Genomic DNA, 18,675 nt, shown 5'->3' with positions numbered 1-18,675 from the left:
TCCAAACAGGAACTGACCCAAACAATCTCAAGGAAGTCTGGGTGTGCGGCCACTTCTAAAAAAGGCCACACTTGACCAAGCGCAACCCAACAACTACAGACCGATAACAACAGTCCTGTTCCTCCTAAAAATCCTGGACAAAGCAGCTCACATCCAGATCCAATCATACATAGAAGCTAACTCCATACTAGGCAAAAGACAATCTGGCTTCCGTGTCAGGCATGGAACAGAATACGCCTTATTAGACCTAAAAAATCAAATCTCACAGATCATGGACAAAGGCAAACCTGCCTTGCTCCTCCTTCTCAATCTATCAGCTGCTTTTGACCTGGTAGATCACCAAACACTCACCACCCACCTCACCCATGCAGCCCATTTTTCCAATTAAGCAGCATCCTGGATCACTTCCTGCCTTGAAGGAAGAGCCATTAAAGTCTACTCCAACACAGCTAACACAGATCCTACCACTATAAACTGAGGTGTGCCCCAAGGATCTTGTACAGCCCCCATCCTCTATAACCTCTTCACAAAACCCCTCTTCGATCTACTTGACTCCATGGGTGTTGCATATACAAACTATGCAGATGACACTCAAGTACTTTTACCCCTATCTGGACTCTATCACCAAGACGCCACGGCCCTTCACAATATCTATGCCACTATCCAAGCTTGGATGGCAATCAATGGCCTCTGTTTTAACGGGGAGAAGACAAATTCTCATCCTGGGCCAGACAAACATTATTGAAACTAAGCCCCCAATACAACAACTTCAACATGACAACTCAACCAACTCCGTATCATCCTCTGTCAAGACTCTAGGTGTTCACATTGATACAAATCTATCGATGAACAAACAAGTTCGCGCCATAGCCTCTGCAACAGCGTTCAGCACCAAACTCATCAATGCCATTAAACCCTACTTATCCACCCCCAACCACTGGGCCAGAAGCTAGAGCAACTATAGGAGCCAAACTTGATTATTGCAACGCCCTCCTAGCTGGCACCTCTGCCAAAAACATTCACAGACTGCAAACCACACAAAACAATGCCCTCAGAGCCGCCATGAGCATCCCTAGAAGAGACCATATATCCCACGCCAGACGTGAAGCACAGTGGCTCCAGGTCAAAGACCGTATTAGTCTGAAAATCCTCAACATCACTCACAGATGCATCAACAAAACCGCTCCAGCATACCTATCTGAAGCAATATCAAGGACCACATCCACTCGCCCCACCACAGCTCAGTACACCAACCAGCTACACATACCACGCATAAAGAGAGCCACAGCGGAGGTCTAGGCTTCTCCTATATTGCACCAAAACTCTGGAACTCACTCCCTGCCACCCTTAGGGCTGAAACTTCCATCTCCGTCTTCCGCAACAACCTCAAGGCCACTCTCCTCAACTAGCAAGTGGAGGACTGCCTGCTCCACTTCTGCCATGTATATTGTAATATAACACAAATGTAATATAACTATATTGTAACCTGTATATATACTGCTAATGACCATGTACCTAAGTAACTAAGCTTTGTACTGTAACAAGTGCCACAATGTCCTCGGGCTGTTGTGCACTATAAAAATACGAATAAAACAAAACAAACTCCTTGCTATCCAACGTGGGGAGGAGAGCTGACTCAGCCACATTTATTCTTTATATTTGAACACTGACTTTCCGTTGCATACACCTTTTCCCATGCACCCACTTATTGTAATAGTATAAAGGGCAGGCAATAGGTTTATTTAATATAGGCCATTTTGTTTTGACTGACACAACTAGGACTGCTTTCTTTATTATTTGATGGTAGAGTGTGCTCCCATCTTTAGAGATCGGGCCAGCTAGTTTATCCAACCCTTTTGCTCAATTAACACCCTTGAACATCAGGTCTCTTGCGTCTGTCTTCACTTGTGATACCATGCCTCCCTTACAGTGGACATCTCTTCATGCACTCCAGTCACACTGGAGCGACTCTTCGGCTTAAGTAAGTTCTCCCTTTAGCCCCACAGAACCTTAGGTTAAAAGAAGTAAACTTAGCTGGATTCTCCTCTGTGCAGCAATGATGGACCCGGGCCCCCGATTCTTTGGTCTGGTGACCAAGGGAAAGACTCTGAATGTGATATATTAGCAGCCGGCACGAGAGAGGACCCTTGGCACGGATTTCGGTCTGCGGTTTTGGTGCTTTCTTTATCAGCTCCAACAAAGGACTGTATTCGTCTGGTCGATCTTCTTCGATTCTGAAGTCCTGTACTCTGGTGAGGGGACTTCGATGAGTTGGATCACGCAACTGGAGGTCCAACTGGAGCTCCCATTTTGTTCCAGGGAGGAACATGAAGGTCCCTGAACCCAAACAACGGGGAGAACCAGCCGGAGAGCGTGAAATGACCATCTGTGCCACTACACGGAGGATTGAGTCTGTTCCTCACAGGAGGAGCCTAAATGAAGAGACAGACAGATGCCATGGTGGAGGCGGATGGTCAAGAAAGCCTGCAGAACGCTGCTGCTTCGGCCAAGGTGGAGAGCCAGAGGAGCTCAGAACCACATAGGAAGTGACCAAAGGCATACCAGAAGCTGCGTTCCGGCTTCCTGCATATCCGAAGCTGAAGTGCTGTGAGTTAGGAACAGGAAGAACGGACGCGAGGGAACAGACTGACAGAGCGAAACGCAGACGAGAACGCAGGTCTCTGCTGGCCAGAAAGACTGCCTCCCCTAATGACCACAATCGTTGGAAATCAGGAATGTGGCATCTTACAAGGAGAAAGTGAAGGGCGGTGAGGCCACTACAGAGCCCAACCCAGGCAGAGAACTTATATGCCCCAAGTAACAGCAGGGCTAAGAAAGCCCATCACCCACGCCAAGCTGAGAATCCAAAGAACACACAAAGGGATGAGAAAATGGAAGCAAAGCAGGTCTGAGAAAGCCCATAGCCTACGCCAGGCTGACAATCCATATACCCCACGAGGGGGTGAATGAACTGACAACCAAAGCTGGGCTGATAAAGCAGATAACGCACGCTAGGGCAAGAATCCAAAGACCTCACAAAGGGGTGAGACGACTCGGAAGCAAAGCAGGGCTGGGAAAGCCCACATCCCACACAGGGCTAAGAATCCAAATTCTCCACAAAAGGGTGAGAAAAGCGATCAACAACGGGCTGAAGAGCTGAGCAGCCTAGGACGGCCAAAATAAAAAATATTCCACAAGGGTATAAGAAGTCCCACAAGACAACCAAAGGTGAACAAGGGAATTAGCCGAAACGCTACAAGTCACCAATTACTCCAAGCTGGGGTGAGATTTTCAGTTTTGTGAATTCTGACCAACCCAGATCAGGAGAGCCTGTTGTCTCCAAAGAAGAGACCACATCACAGGAGATGGGGGCAACCTGGAACTGTTTGAACCGTCTGAAGAGGCCTTTTGTCTAAACCAAAGACTGACATTCTTTAACAATAATACTAGGCCTAGAGTCAGAGAAGGCATTGAGAGCTCTTCAGTGGGGGTCAGAAAACAAGCCACCACTAATCAACTTAAAGGGAGAAGTAATCGTATCCTAAGAAAGCTTATGTTATCCTTTTTGCATAGTGGTAGGGCAGCATAGGTTTGGCCAGAGGGTGGCGTTTCTTTGCAAGTTTCCTGACAACACCCATTTATTACTGTTCAGAGTAGGGTACTTATCGGAGAAGTCGAGATAAGAATAGGTATTAAATCCTTTAATAAAATATTCTGCTGCTAACATGTCTTCTTGTCGGTCTTTTACGTATGACTTACAATGGAGACGTGACCCAAAAAAAAAAGTCTTCAACCTCTACTGGAAACACATAGCTGGCATATCAGTTTTGTTTTCAAACCTAGACAAGGATAACTGGTGGGTTCCCTTCCTGCAAATAGGGTGATGCATATGACAGAGGGTGATCTGAGCGCTGTACAATTATCTTGTAATGAAACCACTCACAAAATCCATTAGTAGCTGGATAAGGATGCTGTAATACAGACAAATAGGATCCAGGGCTTCCAGACAATATTCAGCAATGTAGCCATAGATTCCAATGCCTGCCAGGATCCCAACATTTGCCCTGCTGCCCCCTCTGCACTACCCGCTAACCTGATCCATCCCCCGGCTCCGCCCTACTTTTCTCCGCATGGCTGCTCCAAGACGACTCACGGTCTTCTTTCCAGACATCATGGCGCTTGCCCACATCCAGTCTTCCTCCCTCCACTCAAATAGCCTGAGCCAGCAAATCAAAAGAACTAACCTCCTCTAAGCCACAGAGCATCAATACGCTGGTGGGCCTGCACATTTTCATTTAGGTTTCCATTCCAGGCACATAAAAGACTACACTGCTGTAGATGTAAGCAAAAATGCTTAGTTAGCACATCGGAAGGATCATGGGGCCTCCCACCCTATCAGAAACTTCATCATAGGAGCTTCCCTTCATGGTAAACCCTGTATTCCAAGCCACTTCAGAAGAAGGGGCCCGCCACCTTCTATAGCCAGTAGCAGGTAAGCACTCTCACACCCCCGGCCACCGATTTCCACCCCTCCCTCGCCTTACTCCTCTGCCCCCACAACGCATTTACCAACTGCCTCATCCCTAGTCAGCATCTCATTCCTTGTTGGTCCCTGGAACATTGTTCGGGTGCTTCTGCAGAGCAGCAATGGCAAACCATGGAAAAGGAGAAGGTACTATGTGTAGTTTCCTTCTCCATTGTCCATGATGTACATCTTGTTTTGTTCTTTTTCAGTTGAGAAATTGCAACCACACAGTTTCTCAACTGAAGGCCCCTGCTTCGTTCACGCCTGTAATGTAGCCATGGGGCATTACCTGACATGGTAATGCACCCGCCCATCAGGGTTTATTACTTAATTAGGATACTTGAATGTTGGTGAGCTATTGTGAACAGTGGGCCAGCAGTAGGCCGTAACCACTGTTGCAAAGTTTGAGGTTTCTCTTTCAACATTCCACCTCAATGCTCATAGTCTCTCCCTAAGCCAACATTGCACCATGACACAAACATTCCACCTGAGCAACTGATCAAAATGTTTCTTTGATCTATAACTTGTTTGTATGATTTGGCCTCATTATAATGGCATTACAGCTTCACCTCAAGTGCATAACTCTAGTGTGGGCCAAAAACACCTGTTGCAGCCTTCTTTCCTCACCTGCAATGCCTCACTGTAATAAGCTTCTAATGATAAATAAATAGCATAAATGTTAAGGCGTAGAATACAGGCAATTCCCGATCGATCAAAAAGCCGGGCAATCAGTTGCCTTTCTTTGTGAAAAATGTATGATTGAAATGTTATGATGTCCAAATCCAGTAGATCTCAGTGTTTGGCTTAAAATTGGAAAGGGTCCAGTGCTCGGGCAAGCAACGAAACGATACATTCTCTCCATCTTACCTTCATTTAATGGTGTCTTGATTTCACTCGTATTTGTATCCCTTGGAATGTCAAACAGATCATCCTGGTGGTGAAAGCAAGTCAAAAGGAAACTTAATTTACTTCGATCGCATAGATTACATTTAAAATTGAACAATGCAAGTAATGTGCACTTGACATGCTTTAGGCATTATGCTGCAAAGTTGTATTGTTTCCTTGGGAGAGATGGCTACGTTTAGGAGTACACTCAAAAATACACAAAGGTAGATTTACAATGTCATAATTTCTATTTTTGGGGATTCTATGGGTTCTTTAAGGCCCCTCAACTGTTTGCTCCCCCGCCCTTTTTTCTTTGGACCATTTACGTCTTTGTGGTGGAAAGAGGGACTTCTTTCGGCAATCCCCCTGCCATTACATCCCTTTTTACCTTAACAGCAATTATGTCGTCTGAAATTAATCAGACGAATATCAGTGCGCTCAATATGGGTAAAAACTCCCTCCAGAAATTATTCTGAACACATTTACATACTTTCCAAAAAGTAAAATCAATTAACTTCACATAAACAAATAGAATTCATAATCACATTTCAGCATTATTTTGAATAACATTAGTATTCATGTTAAAAACAATATGCTTGTTGAGCAGTAATTCAAAATATGTTAATCTCAAATAATTTGTTAAATTGATATTTCATCATGTCTTTCAATCAAACATGTTTAAGTAAACTTGTAACATTCATATGAATCCAATATAATGTTCTATTCCACAGTTGATCTTAAAACAAGTCTGGTGAATAGTTAGTTTGAGCGCAGAACTAACACTACGCGGATCAAAAGAAAAAAAATCGACTTCTTCCGTCTTTTCAGAAAATGTTTATTAAAGATGTTCTTTGATATAGTGGAACATACCACAACTAGTGAATACTTAGACTGTTAATGCCCACTATCTAAGAAACTATTTAGTTGTGATGGCCTAGAGGCAAACACCTTCTCTTTGTAAACCACCTCTAGGAACAATCTAAGTGGTCCCTGACCTAAGATTCCCAATGCAGCATAACTTTAAGGTTGGTGCTGTTCAGACCCTCAGGACTCACTTGGTCCTTTGCCACTGTGCCCTGGTATGTTATGGTATTGTTTATTTGTAAAGAGCCTATACACAAAGCAAGTGTTTCAAAGTGCTCAAAGAGGGAGGGAACAAGGGGAGAAAACAACAGTCATTCAGAGCCCTTGAATGTCTGAACGATACGAGTCTGCACAGTCAGAGTGCATGCAACAAGTGCATATAATACAATGAACAGTGTAGATAACAGCAAATGGGTCTGACATACAATTTTGCAGTGAATTGAGGCGTACCATGCCAGTAGGGGCGACAGGGAAAAAACAGATATCTTCAAGGCAGGGTACATTCAGATCCTGCAAGTGCACAGATCAGTGCAGGGGAGGGGGGCAAATGCAGGGCGGTTGGGCGGTGTTCCCCTTCCAAGGATTGTCACTCCACCTTTTTTCCTCCTACTTCCATCTGTAATACTCAACCCACTGTCTCTAATCACTCTCTCCCTCACATTTCTATCCCTCTGATGTTCCTCTAATACCCCTTCACATCTCCACACTATTTCTCTCCCCTCTCCACACTACTACTCTCAAACCACCCACACTTCCTTTCACAGTAACCCTCCTTTCCCAGTCATTTTTATATGCACACCCTACTCCATTGTCTTGGGAGGATAGCTCAGGGGCAACGTGCTCGCCTTGGAAGCAAGACGGCATGGAGCAACACAGGTTCGATCCCTGGGTCTGCGCTTAGAAAGCTCTGGGTATTAAGCGTGTTATAAATAACCTATCATATCATATCATTTGTCTCACTCCCCTTGCATGCACACTGTGATGAATCCAGGGAGATCGTCACTTCTCCCCAAGGAGTAGCCAACCCCTTTAGGATTAGAGGGGTGAGCCCACTACTCCTAACACCCTCTACTGAACAGGGTAAGTAGAATGCATCTGGAGGCAACTCCCTCTTGGGGGGAGAGAGACCCCAAAAGGGATATAGATCATCATCACCCCCCTATTCCTAACACCTTGGAAGAGTATCTATGGACTGGTGTTTCCCATGAACTCATACACCCTTTAGCAATAGCTGGCCTGGCTAAGACATTACCAGTGCCCGGTCTCCTCCAACTTGCAGCATCTTGGTCGACAAACAATCAAAAGAGGGTTTCACCATGCCACGCAGAGTTTAAACGCACAAAAGAGCTCAAGGGAGGTGTGGCCGCAGAGAGAGAGCAAATGCCAGTATCACATGAAGGTCCCGGACAAGCATCAGGAAAATGCAGCTCGACGCAGTCAACAGCTGTTCAGATGGATTTCTAAAATCAGCCCCTGAGAGGAGGAGTTTAGTAGGCCACATTATTTATGGTAAACGCGGAAGACACATAGGTTAGCCAAAACACAATCAAGGTAGGTTGATGAGCAGTCAAGGCTTAGTCTCAGAAAAACTGTGATTGGTCTAGGGCTACGAGTCCACCAGAACACCAATAATTCAAGTTAGTCAGTAAGTATACGAAAATACAATTATTTATTAGGTCTTTCTGAACACACCAAGCATAAAATCAAAAGTAAGTAACAATCAAAAACCATATATAATGTTCATTAAACACCATTAGACAACAGGTGAATATTTAAATGCAGGAACAGCAGTCAAATCAGATAGAATAATCAAAAACCCAGTTCACCCTGTTTTAGGAAGTCCAGCCCGAATATGTATGGGGCCATGTGCCCAAAAAGTCACAAGTTTCAGATGTGGTTTCGTCAAAGAAGGCATTTCAGAATAGATGCAGTGGACTGTGGTGGTGATCGAAAGTTCTTTAAAGTAAGCTAGGCATGTGCTTCAAGTTCGGCAAGTACCCATTCTATCCTGTTCAAAAGGTAACTCCTAGGAAAGGTTCCTTAGTCCTGGTTCGACAACTAAAGGTCAGGCCAGAGGATGTTTAATGGCCAGGGCTCGCCACCTAATGTTACCCATGGAAGAGGGAACAGTGGGGGACTGGTGTGTTCACTTAAACTCCCCATACCCCTTTCTCCGATTCTTCCAGGTGACACTGCAGGTCTTCTGGAATTTGCTGGGGCTAAAATCCTCTGTCCTTGGTTCGCATTAGCGGTGCCCAGGGGTCACGGATACTAGACAGTATCAAGCAACTTCTTGAAGAAGACCTCTGCCCCTCCCCTCCCCCCCCAAATGAAAAACAGATATAGACTTTGGCAGTGCAGAGCCTTCAAGACACCCTTACAGGATTGCAGAAGGATGGTTCAAGTGGAGGTCACCACAGTCATGCAGCAGCAGGCGATCACGCAAGCATTGAACACAGAAGAGCGCCCAGTCTCAACCCAACAGAAGTAGGGAGACTTCGGGAGCCCCAAAACAGACATCTAGATGCAAAAAACCTAAACCAGGATTGGGGCGAAATCACTGTACTTTGCCACTGTTATGAAATATGTTGTCTTTTGCACCTTTCCTGTCATTGATTTCAATGGGACACCCTTCTTTTTGCCAATTGTTTAACCTGCTCTAACTTTCTGAAGTGAAGTAAAGCCTTCAGTTTCACTTCCCTTGCAGTTTGCTTAATATTATGGGGAAATGGATCAGTCCCTCAGACTGTCCGTACTGAGAAACTTTGTTTCAAGTCTTGCATTTTGGTAATTGCACAGAGCACCTTACAGTGCAGTGCAATGGGGATACGCAGTATCCCCATAACATTTTAACTGTTGAGTTTTTGGTTACTTTTTATATCTGCCTAAGAAAAGCTGGCAGCAGCAGTAACTTTTTAAAAATGTTTACATTATTTTACTCATTCACTTTTGCATTTACCGCTAATGACTACTTTAAGGTGGCTTTCACCCTAAAATGGACCTGCCACAAGGTTTTTCAATTGTTCTTTGACCATATTTTAGTTTGGGCTTATTCCTGCCGTCACAGGTCAGGAAATCCCATATACGGTAATGTACTTTCCCAGGAAAGCTGCTGTTTTCACAGACTAGTGAGCATTTGTGTGCGCGTGTGTGCCACATCCTTGGTCCCAGAAAGTCTGCTGCTGGGGCAGATGTGAAACTAGTAGTCGGCCCCTTGAATGGACAACTACTGGCTTTTGAATGGTGCATATCCTTACCATTGGTGAGCTTAGACTTGCTTCCGGCTCTAAATCCGGATAAGGACGACTCCTGCAAACATTCTGGAGATCTACGTTGGAGTCAAAAATCTTACAAAGAGTAGCCCCCTGATGACTGGAGGACTACATCGCAGTGGCCCAGCATCCCATCCACTGACCCGCCTGGGGAGGCCCTGCACCTCTTCAAGATCCTAGAAGACTCATCTGTGATTTGACCCTTGGACTAGTGGAACAAACTTGTCTCAGCGCCTACTCAAGGTTGCATGTCACATGAACCTTTCGGCAGAGTATCCTTAGACTGCACGGTGGACTGAACAGCTCGATGATGGGCTAACTCGCTAGAGATGTCGCTGTTTTGGGGCCAAGCCCAGAACTTTAGTGGTTGCCAGCTTGTGCCACCAGTCGCATTCCCCCGAATATTCAGCTTCCTAGCATCAAGGGAACCTGCCAAGGAGCTGCTTCTGTGACCGCAACTGGAAAGATGCATGTTGTCGCCTGCAGAGGGTGACAGTCGCTGGAACTTGTCTTACTCCATCTCCTGAAGAGGTCTGCATTGTGAAGTCTGCATTCTTCATCATCTGAGCTTGCATTATGAAGTTGCACCCAATTGGAAGAACTCATACAACCTGCAAACTCTGAACACCTCTCAGTCGAAAAAAGGGTTGAAGATCGTGCCCCCAGCGACCTCCAGACGATCCATCATGTGGTCTGGTAAAATCTGAGTCAGTGGGGTAAGTAAGCATTAGTGTGCCTGCCACCCCTTGTTCTCAATAGGATAACATTGGGTGCAATGCCCTTTGTCGCTTAACTTCCTCTTTACTTACCTTAGGTCGTCGAACCTGGGTCAGGTCTCCAACAGCTAGGCTAGTCTTGGGACTGGAAGAGAGGAGAATTCATCAGTCTTTGGATACAAATTTGTATTCCACTTTTAATTAGTTTGGAACTGTTGGAAATCACCACCACAGCCCATTGCATCCTTTTAGAGGATACTTTAGCTGGAGAAACCTCTTTTGGAACCTGTGACATTTGCGCACTGGGCCCTACACATCTCAGGGCTGGACTGCCTAAAGGGAATTGTGTTTGTGATTGGTTCTAATAATTTTACCTGTACCCGAGTACTTACCCGTTTCACTTTGTCAGATATTGATTGATATATTTTAAGAGAAGCTACTCGTGAATTTATAAATTTTTGATGTATGGTTTTTGTGCAAATATACTACCTGCTACTTTCATTTCTTAGTGTGTTTTGAAAGGCCTAATCAATAACTTTGTATGCATACTGTCTAAGTTGAATTATTGTGCATTATTCTGTGTGGTCTCATTGGGACCCTAGACCCCTCTCACTCACTCCAGAGACAAAGCCTTGACTGCTCTTCCAAGTCCCTTGATTGGGTTTTGGCTAAACTCGCAGAGCTCCCTGTTCACCAGACCTAGGGTGGCCTCGTAAAATCTCCCCCCCAGAGTTGATTTTCGAAATCCATTTTAACAGGACTCTGCACAGATTACAAATTATATATTTTTTTATAGACAGCACTTACTTGAAATGTGTAACATTTATGATGTGAGATAACGCTGAGTTATCAATTTAGTTTTAACGGGTCTGGTTTTTATTTGGTGTGAGAACTCTTGTCTGACATTAGGCTCAATCCAATTTAGTACTGTACATTTCATGTGTGTTTAGAATCTTCAGAAAGGATAATGATTTTTTTTTAGGAGAAATGCCGATTATGCATATAGTTATGTGAGAAAAATTAGAAATTAGTTATGATAGATTGCCAATACTTCACACATTATGCTTGTTCCTAGTGAAAAGTAGGCGTATCTAGTCATCTGCATATTTAGCCCACTATTCTCCCAATACATGCTATTCTGACACATTTTAATCAATCTCTGAAGCTACTAATATATCACAACAAAAGAGGCGAAATACACACGGTTCACCAATCACGGGCCGATATTCAGCTAGGATGCACTTCATCCCCTAAATTAGGTAAGGGTTTTATACGCGTTTCACCTATTCACTAAACATTCTAAGAGGTGACAACTATTTACTAGATAGTCTTCATTTTAAATCTCAGTATTGATATTTGAGTGTGGTTCGATTTTTCTTCCTCAGAATGAATAATATCACTAGACAATCAGAACAAGCATCTAACAACCACCCCAATAAACATAGGATGGATATGAACTTGATAATACCAAGCTAGAAATTAATTACGAAAGATAGTGCCTGGATACCTAAAAACTCCTTACCAATCACTCTTTACAAATGTTAAAATAACAAACACCTTGGTTCATGGAATGTATTATATAAAATGTCCCCCTGACCAATATAGCAGTTGCATTATAAAAGACCAGTGGCTCAAAATATTCTATAACTTGTTCCAAACTCCTCTTTAGCAAATGATAAAATATACATAAAATTCTCATCTGCGGAGTGCATGATTAAAAGCATAGCATCAGGGCAGCATCTAATATTATTCTTAAGAAAGTGTGGCCTAACCCATTGTGATGCTGGAAATGCATCGGAGGGACAGGGCCTCCGTATCCTTGTCCTTTACTGTTTTTATCGTGTGTTCTGTCGTGTTCTCCGCACATGAGTTCATGTGGGACGCCTGGCGGTGCAGCTCTCTCATTTGGTTTGGTGTACATACCCTCATGGCACCCATGGGTGGGGGAACAACCTTGTGCCCCTAGTGTATGTTTTTAGGCATCTGTGTGTGGCCCACAGAGCAGGGTACGGGCTGGTGCAGCTCTGTGCTGAATTGATAGGTGCCCTGAGCGTCCTCCATTTTGGGATGCCCAGGCCCTGTCATTGGAATCAGTAGATTCCTGATGGAAACAAGATGGCATCTTGCCTTCCATCGCCCGTTATCTTGTTTTCCCAATGTCCTGGGAAGCCCCGACTCTGTCCTTTCCCCCTGACTGGCTGTTGGGTGGAAGTTCCATATGTGGTGTTGATATGAAGTCCAGGCCAGACTGGCTGGAGCCTTCCCAGTGACTGTATGTTGTGGGTACACCCTGGGGGTGGGACCTGGGTGAATGGAGTGTGTGACGAATATGCACTTCTTGTTGTGGATGTCTAGTATCTGGTGTTTGACACAATGACTGAGACAGCCCTGCACAAAACTGGCATGAATGCAGTGTAGAGTGTTGAATGCCTGGGTACTTGTCCCAATACCCATAACTTGTGGAGTGTCTGGAGAGACGTGAATGGCCTGAATGCACTATGCACCAGATTGGCTGCCTTCATGCATGAATGCCCTTCTGACCGATTGGTTGCCCGAGTGTGACCCAGCAGAAAGAATGGGAGATCAACTAGTATATCTGGGGGCTTCTCACTTCTAGAATTCGTGTTCAGAAGCTGAAGAGAAACTGGAGTTGAAACGGAAGCTTAACCTTGAAGCCCTGCTGGAAGAGAAGTCTTGCTGTTGCTCTACTTCGTTGATCTGAAAGCTGCTGTGTCTCCAAGGACTGACCCAGAGAGGACCAGGTTAGGAGCCCTCTTCCCGAGCTACAAGGGACCATCGTGCACTGCTAATCTTTGCCAGAGCTCCCTGGTAGATAGACGTACGAAAGGCTGCCAACCAGAGACGGGGACCGCTGCCGAATCACAAGGAGAAGCGGCCGGACACTGTGTCCATCATCGTCCACGACTGCCTTCGCCGACCGGAACCGCTGTGCTCCCTTTGCCTAAGTAACATTTGATCCAAGGACGCTCTCGTCTGCACCGTCGAACACTTTGTCCCGCCGGAGAAAGTCGAGGCCGCCGACGCGCCGAGGAGCATCCGCCGGTGGGTTTCCCGCCACCTGAAGACCACAGAGTCGCTGATGACCCGACGCCCTTGCTGGACCAACGTTGTTCAAACTCTTTGCGGTCCTGAACTGTTGTCACTGAGGTGCCACGCACGCCTCTTCCTTGCAGGACGTTTAGCTCAGTCGTCGCCGAGCAACGCTAGGAACGAAGCTGCCACCTTAAAGTCGTCGTTCACCCCTTTCCTCGTGGGATCTCGACGATCCGTGGCTCCTGCCTTAAAGGGACCCGCTCAGGAAGGATCTGTCGACGACCCAACGACAAACTCTGCTATTCCAGGTACATTGGGGTTGTAGAACTATTTTAGAAGGAAATAAGACTCTTGTGAACAATACATGGACTGGACTTGTACGATATATATCTTTATTTACAGGTTGCCCAGGTGGGGGGGGGGGGGATCTCCACACAGAATTGTGCCTAGTTGGTAGGGGCCAGTATTCTGCCAATTGTTCTAACCAACTGCTTTCCTCCTATTTCTATTGTTGGTTTCCTTTATTGAGTGATTTGTGTGACATTTGACAAGAGTATAGTTGATGCACTTTAATGAGATCTGATAATAATTGTGGTACCACTTAGAACTGTATACATTTGCCATTATAGATTAACTAAGCACAAAGTGGGGGTGAGGGGTGCTGTTGTGCACAGAGGAAGATGGCGGCTTCTGTGTAAGCTCCGGCAGACTTCGGTGCCGTAAGCCAGGATAATCGGTTGTAATTGTCCCGATTCCCCATGAAACTTGAGAAGAGCCTGCAGTAGCACCCTCGGAAGACGCACAGAAAATGTGAGGCCAGACGGAGAAGGGATCGCCGAGAAATAAGCCCAGCAAGATCCTGCGGCGTGTGGAGGAGCGGCAACCGAGAGCGGCAGGGAGGAGCCCGCATCCAAACCTACGTGAGCAACGCAGGCGAAAAAACAGGCGAGTGCGCTCGCGGGAGGGAGAACCGCGGTCGCCCTGAACATCGTAGAGCGCCTGCGGACCCTCTTGTGGATGCCGGATTAACCAGGAGAGAGGGGAAGACTTCGGATCGCACTGCAACACAGAAGCGGGGAGGTAAGATGTGCCGCCCCTCCCCCGCCGATACATGCGACTCTCCCTCCGAACGGAAGCCACATAGAGCGGCACTAAAGGGGGTATAAACCGAACACTACAGGCACCGGCAGAGGTATTGCATAGCTTCACAGTTCGGAGCGAGGTGTCCCCCCAACTTACACGCGCCCCCGGGGATAAGGAAGTAGCACGAACGCTAGACAAGGTGCGATTCAAGACGCATAAATTGCCGCCTCATCTCATAAACAAATGCAAACCCACTCGTCCATCTCAACCCACGCGCCGTACAGACCACACAATCCCAGAAAAGAAAAGAGATCTAGGAAAAAGTGCCTGCTGGTATACTGGTTAACGGTATCTGCGCCCTGAACACACTTGGCAATTGTAGCACTCGCAGGACATATAAACGCAGCAAGTTGAGTACTCCCCATAAGTTAGTCGGAACCTCCGGCTAATTTGACAAAGCAAGACGCACATCCCATTTTTAGAGGAAATCAGTGAGGACACTCTTGCAGAGAATTTAACCTTGAATTCAACTGGATAGGCGGCGATACCCAGGAACTTTGGCCCCAAAAAGAACAGAGGCACAGTAGACAAATATACAACCGCAATCCAAAAAGACACGGCATCTGAGGTCGAAGGGGAGATGGACAATCAACCCCCTCCTGCAGCAATGATGAATCCCCAGGAAGTTTTTACGGCCATGCAGCAGGGCTTTACAACGCTCACCGAAAAACTTGACGGGATCACAGCCAGTGTGGCCACCATGAAAGCAGCCCAACTTGACAAGACCGCCTCTCGTATGACAGAGGCTGAAACAAGAATATCAGGCATGGAAGATGCCCTTGAAGCATTGAAATCCACAGTCTCCTCTATGGCTATTGAACTGGGCACCGTGAAAACCAAATGTGAGGTCCTAGAAGCGAGATCTCGGAGGAACAATGTTCGCATTATTGGGGTCCCGGAAGACGCAATTAAAGGGCCGATGGAAAAACCGATAGAAGACATCCTACGCTTGCTATTAGGGGATCCAGGATGGTCCCCGAAGTTTATAGTGGAGAAGGCACACAGATCAGCGGCCCCGAAACCCAAGCCAGGGGCTTATCCGAGACCGATCATTGCACGTTTATTGAATTACAGGGACCGAGACCTGATCCTGAGAACCTCCAGAGAGAAACAGGAGTTAAGATGGGAGGCAAATATAATACGCATCTACCCAGATTTTACGTTGGCGGTCCAACAGGAACGGAAGCTCTTCAACGGGGTCAAGAAAATTCTACGAGACCGGCAAGTGCAGTATGCAATGCTTTACCCTGCCAGATTGAAAATACAACACCAAAACAAATCCTTTTCCTTCACATTTCCTGAGGAGGCGGCGAACTTTGTAGAGACACATATTCCTCCGAATAAGGAACGATCCGCAACTGATGGTGACTAAGAGGGGGAAAAAATGGCCACATTACCCCCAGCAAACCAAAGAAGCAAAACAGACATTAACAAGGCAGGCGCCACACGGAACTCTACACTAAGGTGCGTCGGAATTCAACTCTCAAAGACTGTCAATAAGCACCTTAGACAGCACGATAAGAGCGAGTAACGGGACAAAACCGGAAATGACTCGACACCGGCAGCTGCACCGAAGACGCCGCAGCCCCCCCTGTAGCAGGTGCTTAAGATGTTGATGGGAGGGAAGGGATGGACAATCTATTGCACAGTTGAAGTTTGGGGAACTGTGAGGGTGGGGGGAGGGGGGACACAGGGGATGTTGGGGCTTTGTTATGTACAAGGGGTGGAAAAAAGAAAAAGCACACAGGGGAATGGCACGTTTGCACTAAAGCACACAACGGGAGGCTACTGAAGCACAAACCAAAAGAAATACGTAAGAGACAATGTGTAAACTAAGCAGAGATGATATAAATGCGATAAGCTGGAATGTAAGGGGCCTTGGGTCTAAGATAAAGAGGAGAAAGATCATGGCATATCTAAACAGACAAGCTGCTAAAATCATCTTCCTTCAAGAAACACATGTTGGTCCAGGACAGACAGAACATGTGATACCTAATTGGGGCTCTTATCAATATTTCACCACATACTCCAGACGAGCGAGAGGGGTCGCAATATTACTACATAAAACATTACCATTCCAGCCAATAGAGGCAGAATGCGACCCGGAAGGGAGATATGTGCTACTACATGGCAATCTCTGTGACAAAGAAATAGTTTTCCTAAACATATATGGCCCAAACGTAGACCAACCAGATTTCTACGCATCGATCTTCGAGAAACTAGCAAGCTTCCCAACAGCACAAGTGATATGTGGGGGGGACTTCAACACCATCTTATATGTACAACTTGATCGCACATCCGCTCAACTTAGGTCATTAACTAGAGCTGCCCAGTCAATCCTCACATATATGTCAGACCTGAATTTGAGGGATGTCTGGAGAGCACTACACCCAGACACGAGGGAATATACATACTATTCCTCAGTCCATGATATGCATTCCAGAATAGATCTATGGCTACTGGACCCGGACAGCATGACATGGGTCACAAACCCCCACATTCACCCTAGGACCTACTCTGACCACTCTCCGATACAACTAACACTGAGAATCCCAGATAAAACATATTTCCGTCCACCATGGAGATTTAAGCCGGAGGCACTGAGAGACCTAGTTTATAAGAATTCAATGGAACAACACATACAGGAATATTTTGACTTAAACGAAAACTCAGTCTCAACTCAGGCTACTTTATGGCAAGCATTTAAAGTGTGCATTAGGGGGCAGTCAATATCTATAGAAGGGGGAATCCTGAAAGATATTAGGCGACGGTTAACCCGACTTGAGACACACATAGCCGCCCTACAGGCCCAATATGCGATCACTCCATCGCCCCAAATTAGCTTAGAGATCAAATACACGCTTGATGATTACATCGAGGCAGCAGACCAAGAGGTCAGATACTTCGACAGACCAGTGGCAGCATGTAGGTATGGAGAAGGGGAAAGGCCAGGAAGGCTATTGGCTAGGACAGTGCGAGGTGAAAGGGGCCCCACGACTATACCCTGTATAAGATCGACGGATGGTACAGTGACCACTGATCAGACAAAATTGAAGGACACATTTTATGCATTCTACAAAGACCTATACTCTCCACAGAGCACTGTCACAGAACCCGAAATAGAACAATATCTTTCCCGAATACCCACGACCCTCATAGTAGATGCCACTAGGGAATCGCTGGAAGAACCCATCACTGAGGCTGAGATAATAGAAGCAATCAAAGCACTCCCCAGCAGGAAGTCGCCGGGCGCTGACGGGTTGGGAGCTGAGTTCTATAAAGAATTCAGTCATCTGCTAGCGCCCAGACTTCATGCAACATGGATAGAGACGATACAAAAAGGAGAGCTCCCAGAAACCACAAGAGAGGCAATAATAACACTGCTACTCAAACCGGGAAATCCTTCTGAAGACTGAGGGTCATATAGACCACTCTCTTTAATAAACTCGGACGCTAAGATCTTAGCAAAGATTCTGGCCATTAGACTCACACAGCTGATGCAGTATATGGTTCATGAGGACCAGGCTGGGTTTATAACAGGCAGATCCACAGCAACTAACATAAGAAGATATCACCACATCATCTCCACCATCCCCTCCCCCCCCCCCCCCGAGACCCAAGTGATAGCAGTCTCTCTAGACATGAGGAAAGCGTTTGATAGTTTCCTGGCCCTTTCTCTTTGTGGTGCTGCGAAACTATGGGTTTGGCCCGCAATTCATAAAATGTATCAAAATATTATACACACGACCCCAAGCGAGGATTAGGATCAACGGAACACTCACAGAGGTCCTGGAACTGCTTGGTGGTACGAGACAGGGTTGCCCATTATCCCCGCTCCTTTTTGCGTTAATAATAGAACCAATAGCAGACATACTTAGAACACGCTATAACACGTTTGGGATCCAGAGCGGCGGTAAACTGCATGTAATAACACTATATGCCGATGACATCCTAAGGGACCCTGATCGCACACTCAATAAGGTCCTGGCAGAAGTGGAGAAGTTCGGCGAGTACTCAGGGCTCTGCTTTAACCCTAACAAATTGGAGATATTCCCACTGACCGAAAATACAGCCCAGCCTCGAAACCTGCACGCCCTCATATGGAGCCCGGTCCATATCACATATCTAGGCGCACACATAGCAAGGACGGCCCAACTTTCTCGCACCCTGAACTACTCCTCTCTAGTAGAAGATTTATGCATCAAAATGAAATGTT

General features: G+C 46.1%; 1 protein-coding gene across 5 annotated transcripts in view; it reads right to left on the bottom strand.

The window, feature by feature from the left end:
* The window catches only part of WASHC2C (WASH complex subunit 2C), a 2,476,852-nt gene that overhangs the window by 1,549,923 nt on the left and 908,254 nt on the right, over window positions 1-18,675 (bottom strand). For all 5 annotated transcript variants that reach the window (XM_069610545.1, XM_069610544.1, XM_069610547.1 and 2 more), the window contains one exon: window positions 5,393-5,456. In XM_069610545.1, the coding sequence (XP_069466646.1) occupies window positions 5,393-5,456 (64 nt within the window). The remainder of the gene's footprint in view (window positions 1-5,392; window positions 5,457-18,675) is intronic.

The sequence above is a fragment of the Ambystoma mexicanum genome, chromosome 8 (assembly GCF_040938575.1).
Source record: "Ambystoma mexicanum isolate Mex_15411 chromosome 8, UKY_AmexF1_1, whole genome shotgun sequence".
Classification (NCBI taxonomy): Eukaryota; Metazoa; Chordata; class Amphibia; order Caudata; family Ambystomatidae; genus Ambystoma; species Ambystoma mexicanum.
This window is presented reverse-complemented; position numbering and strand designations above follow the sequence as displayed.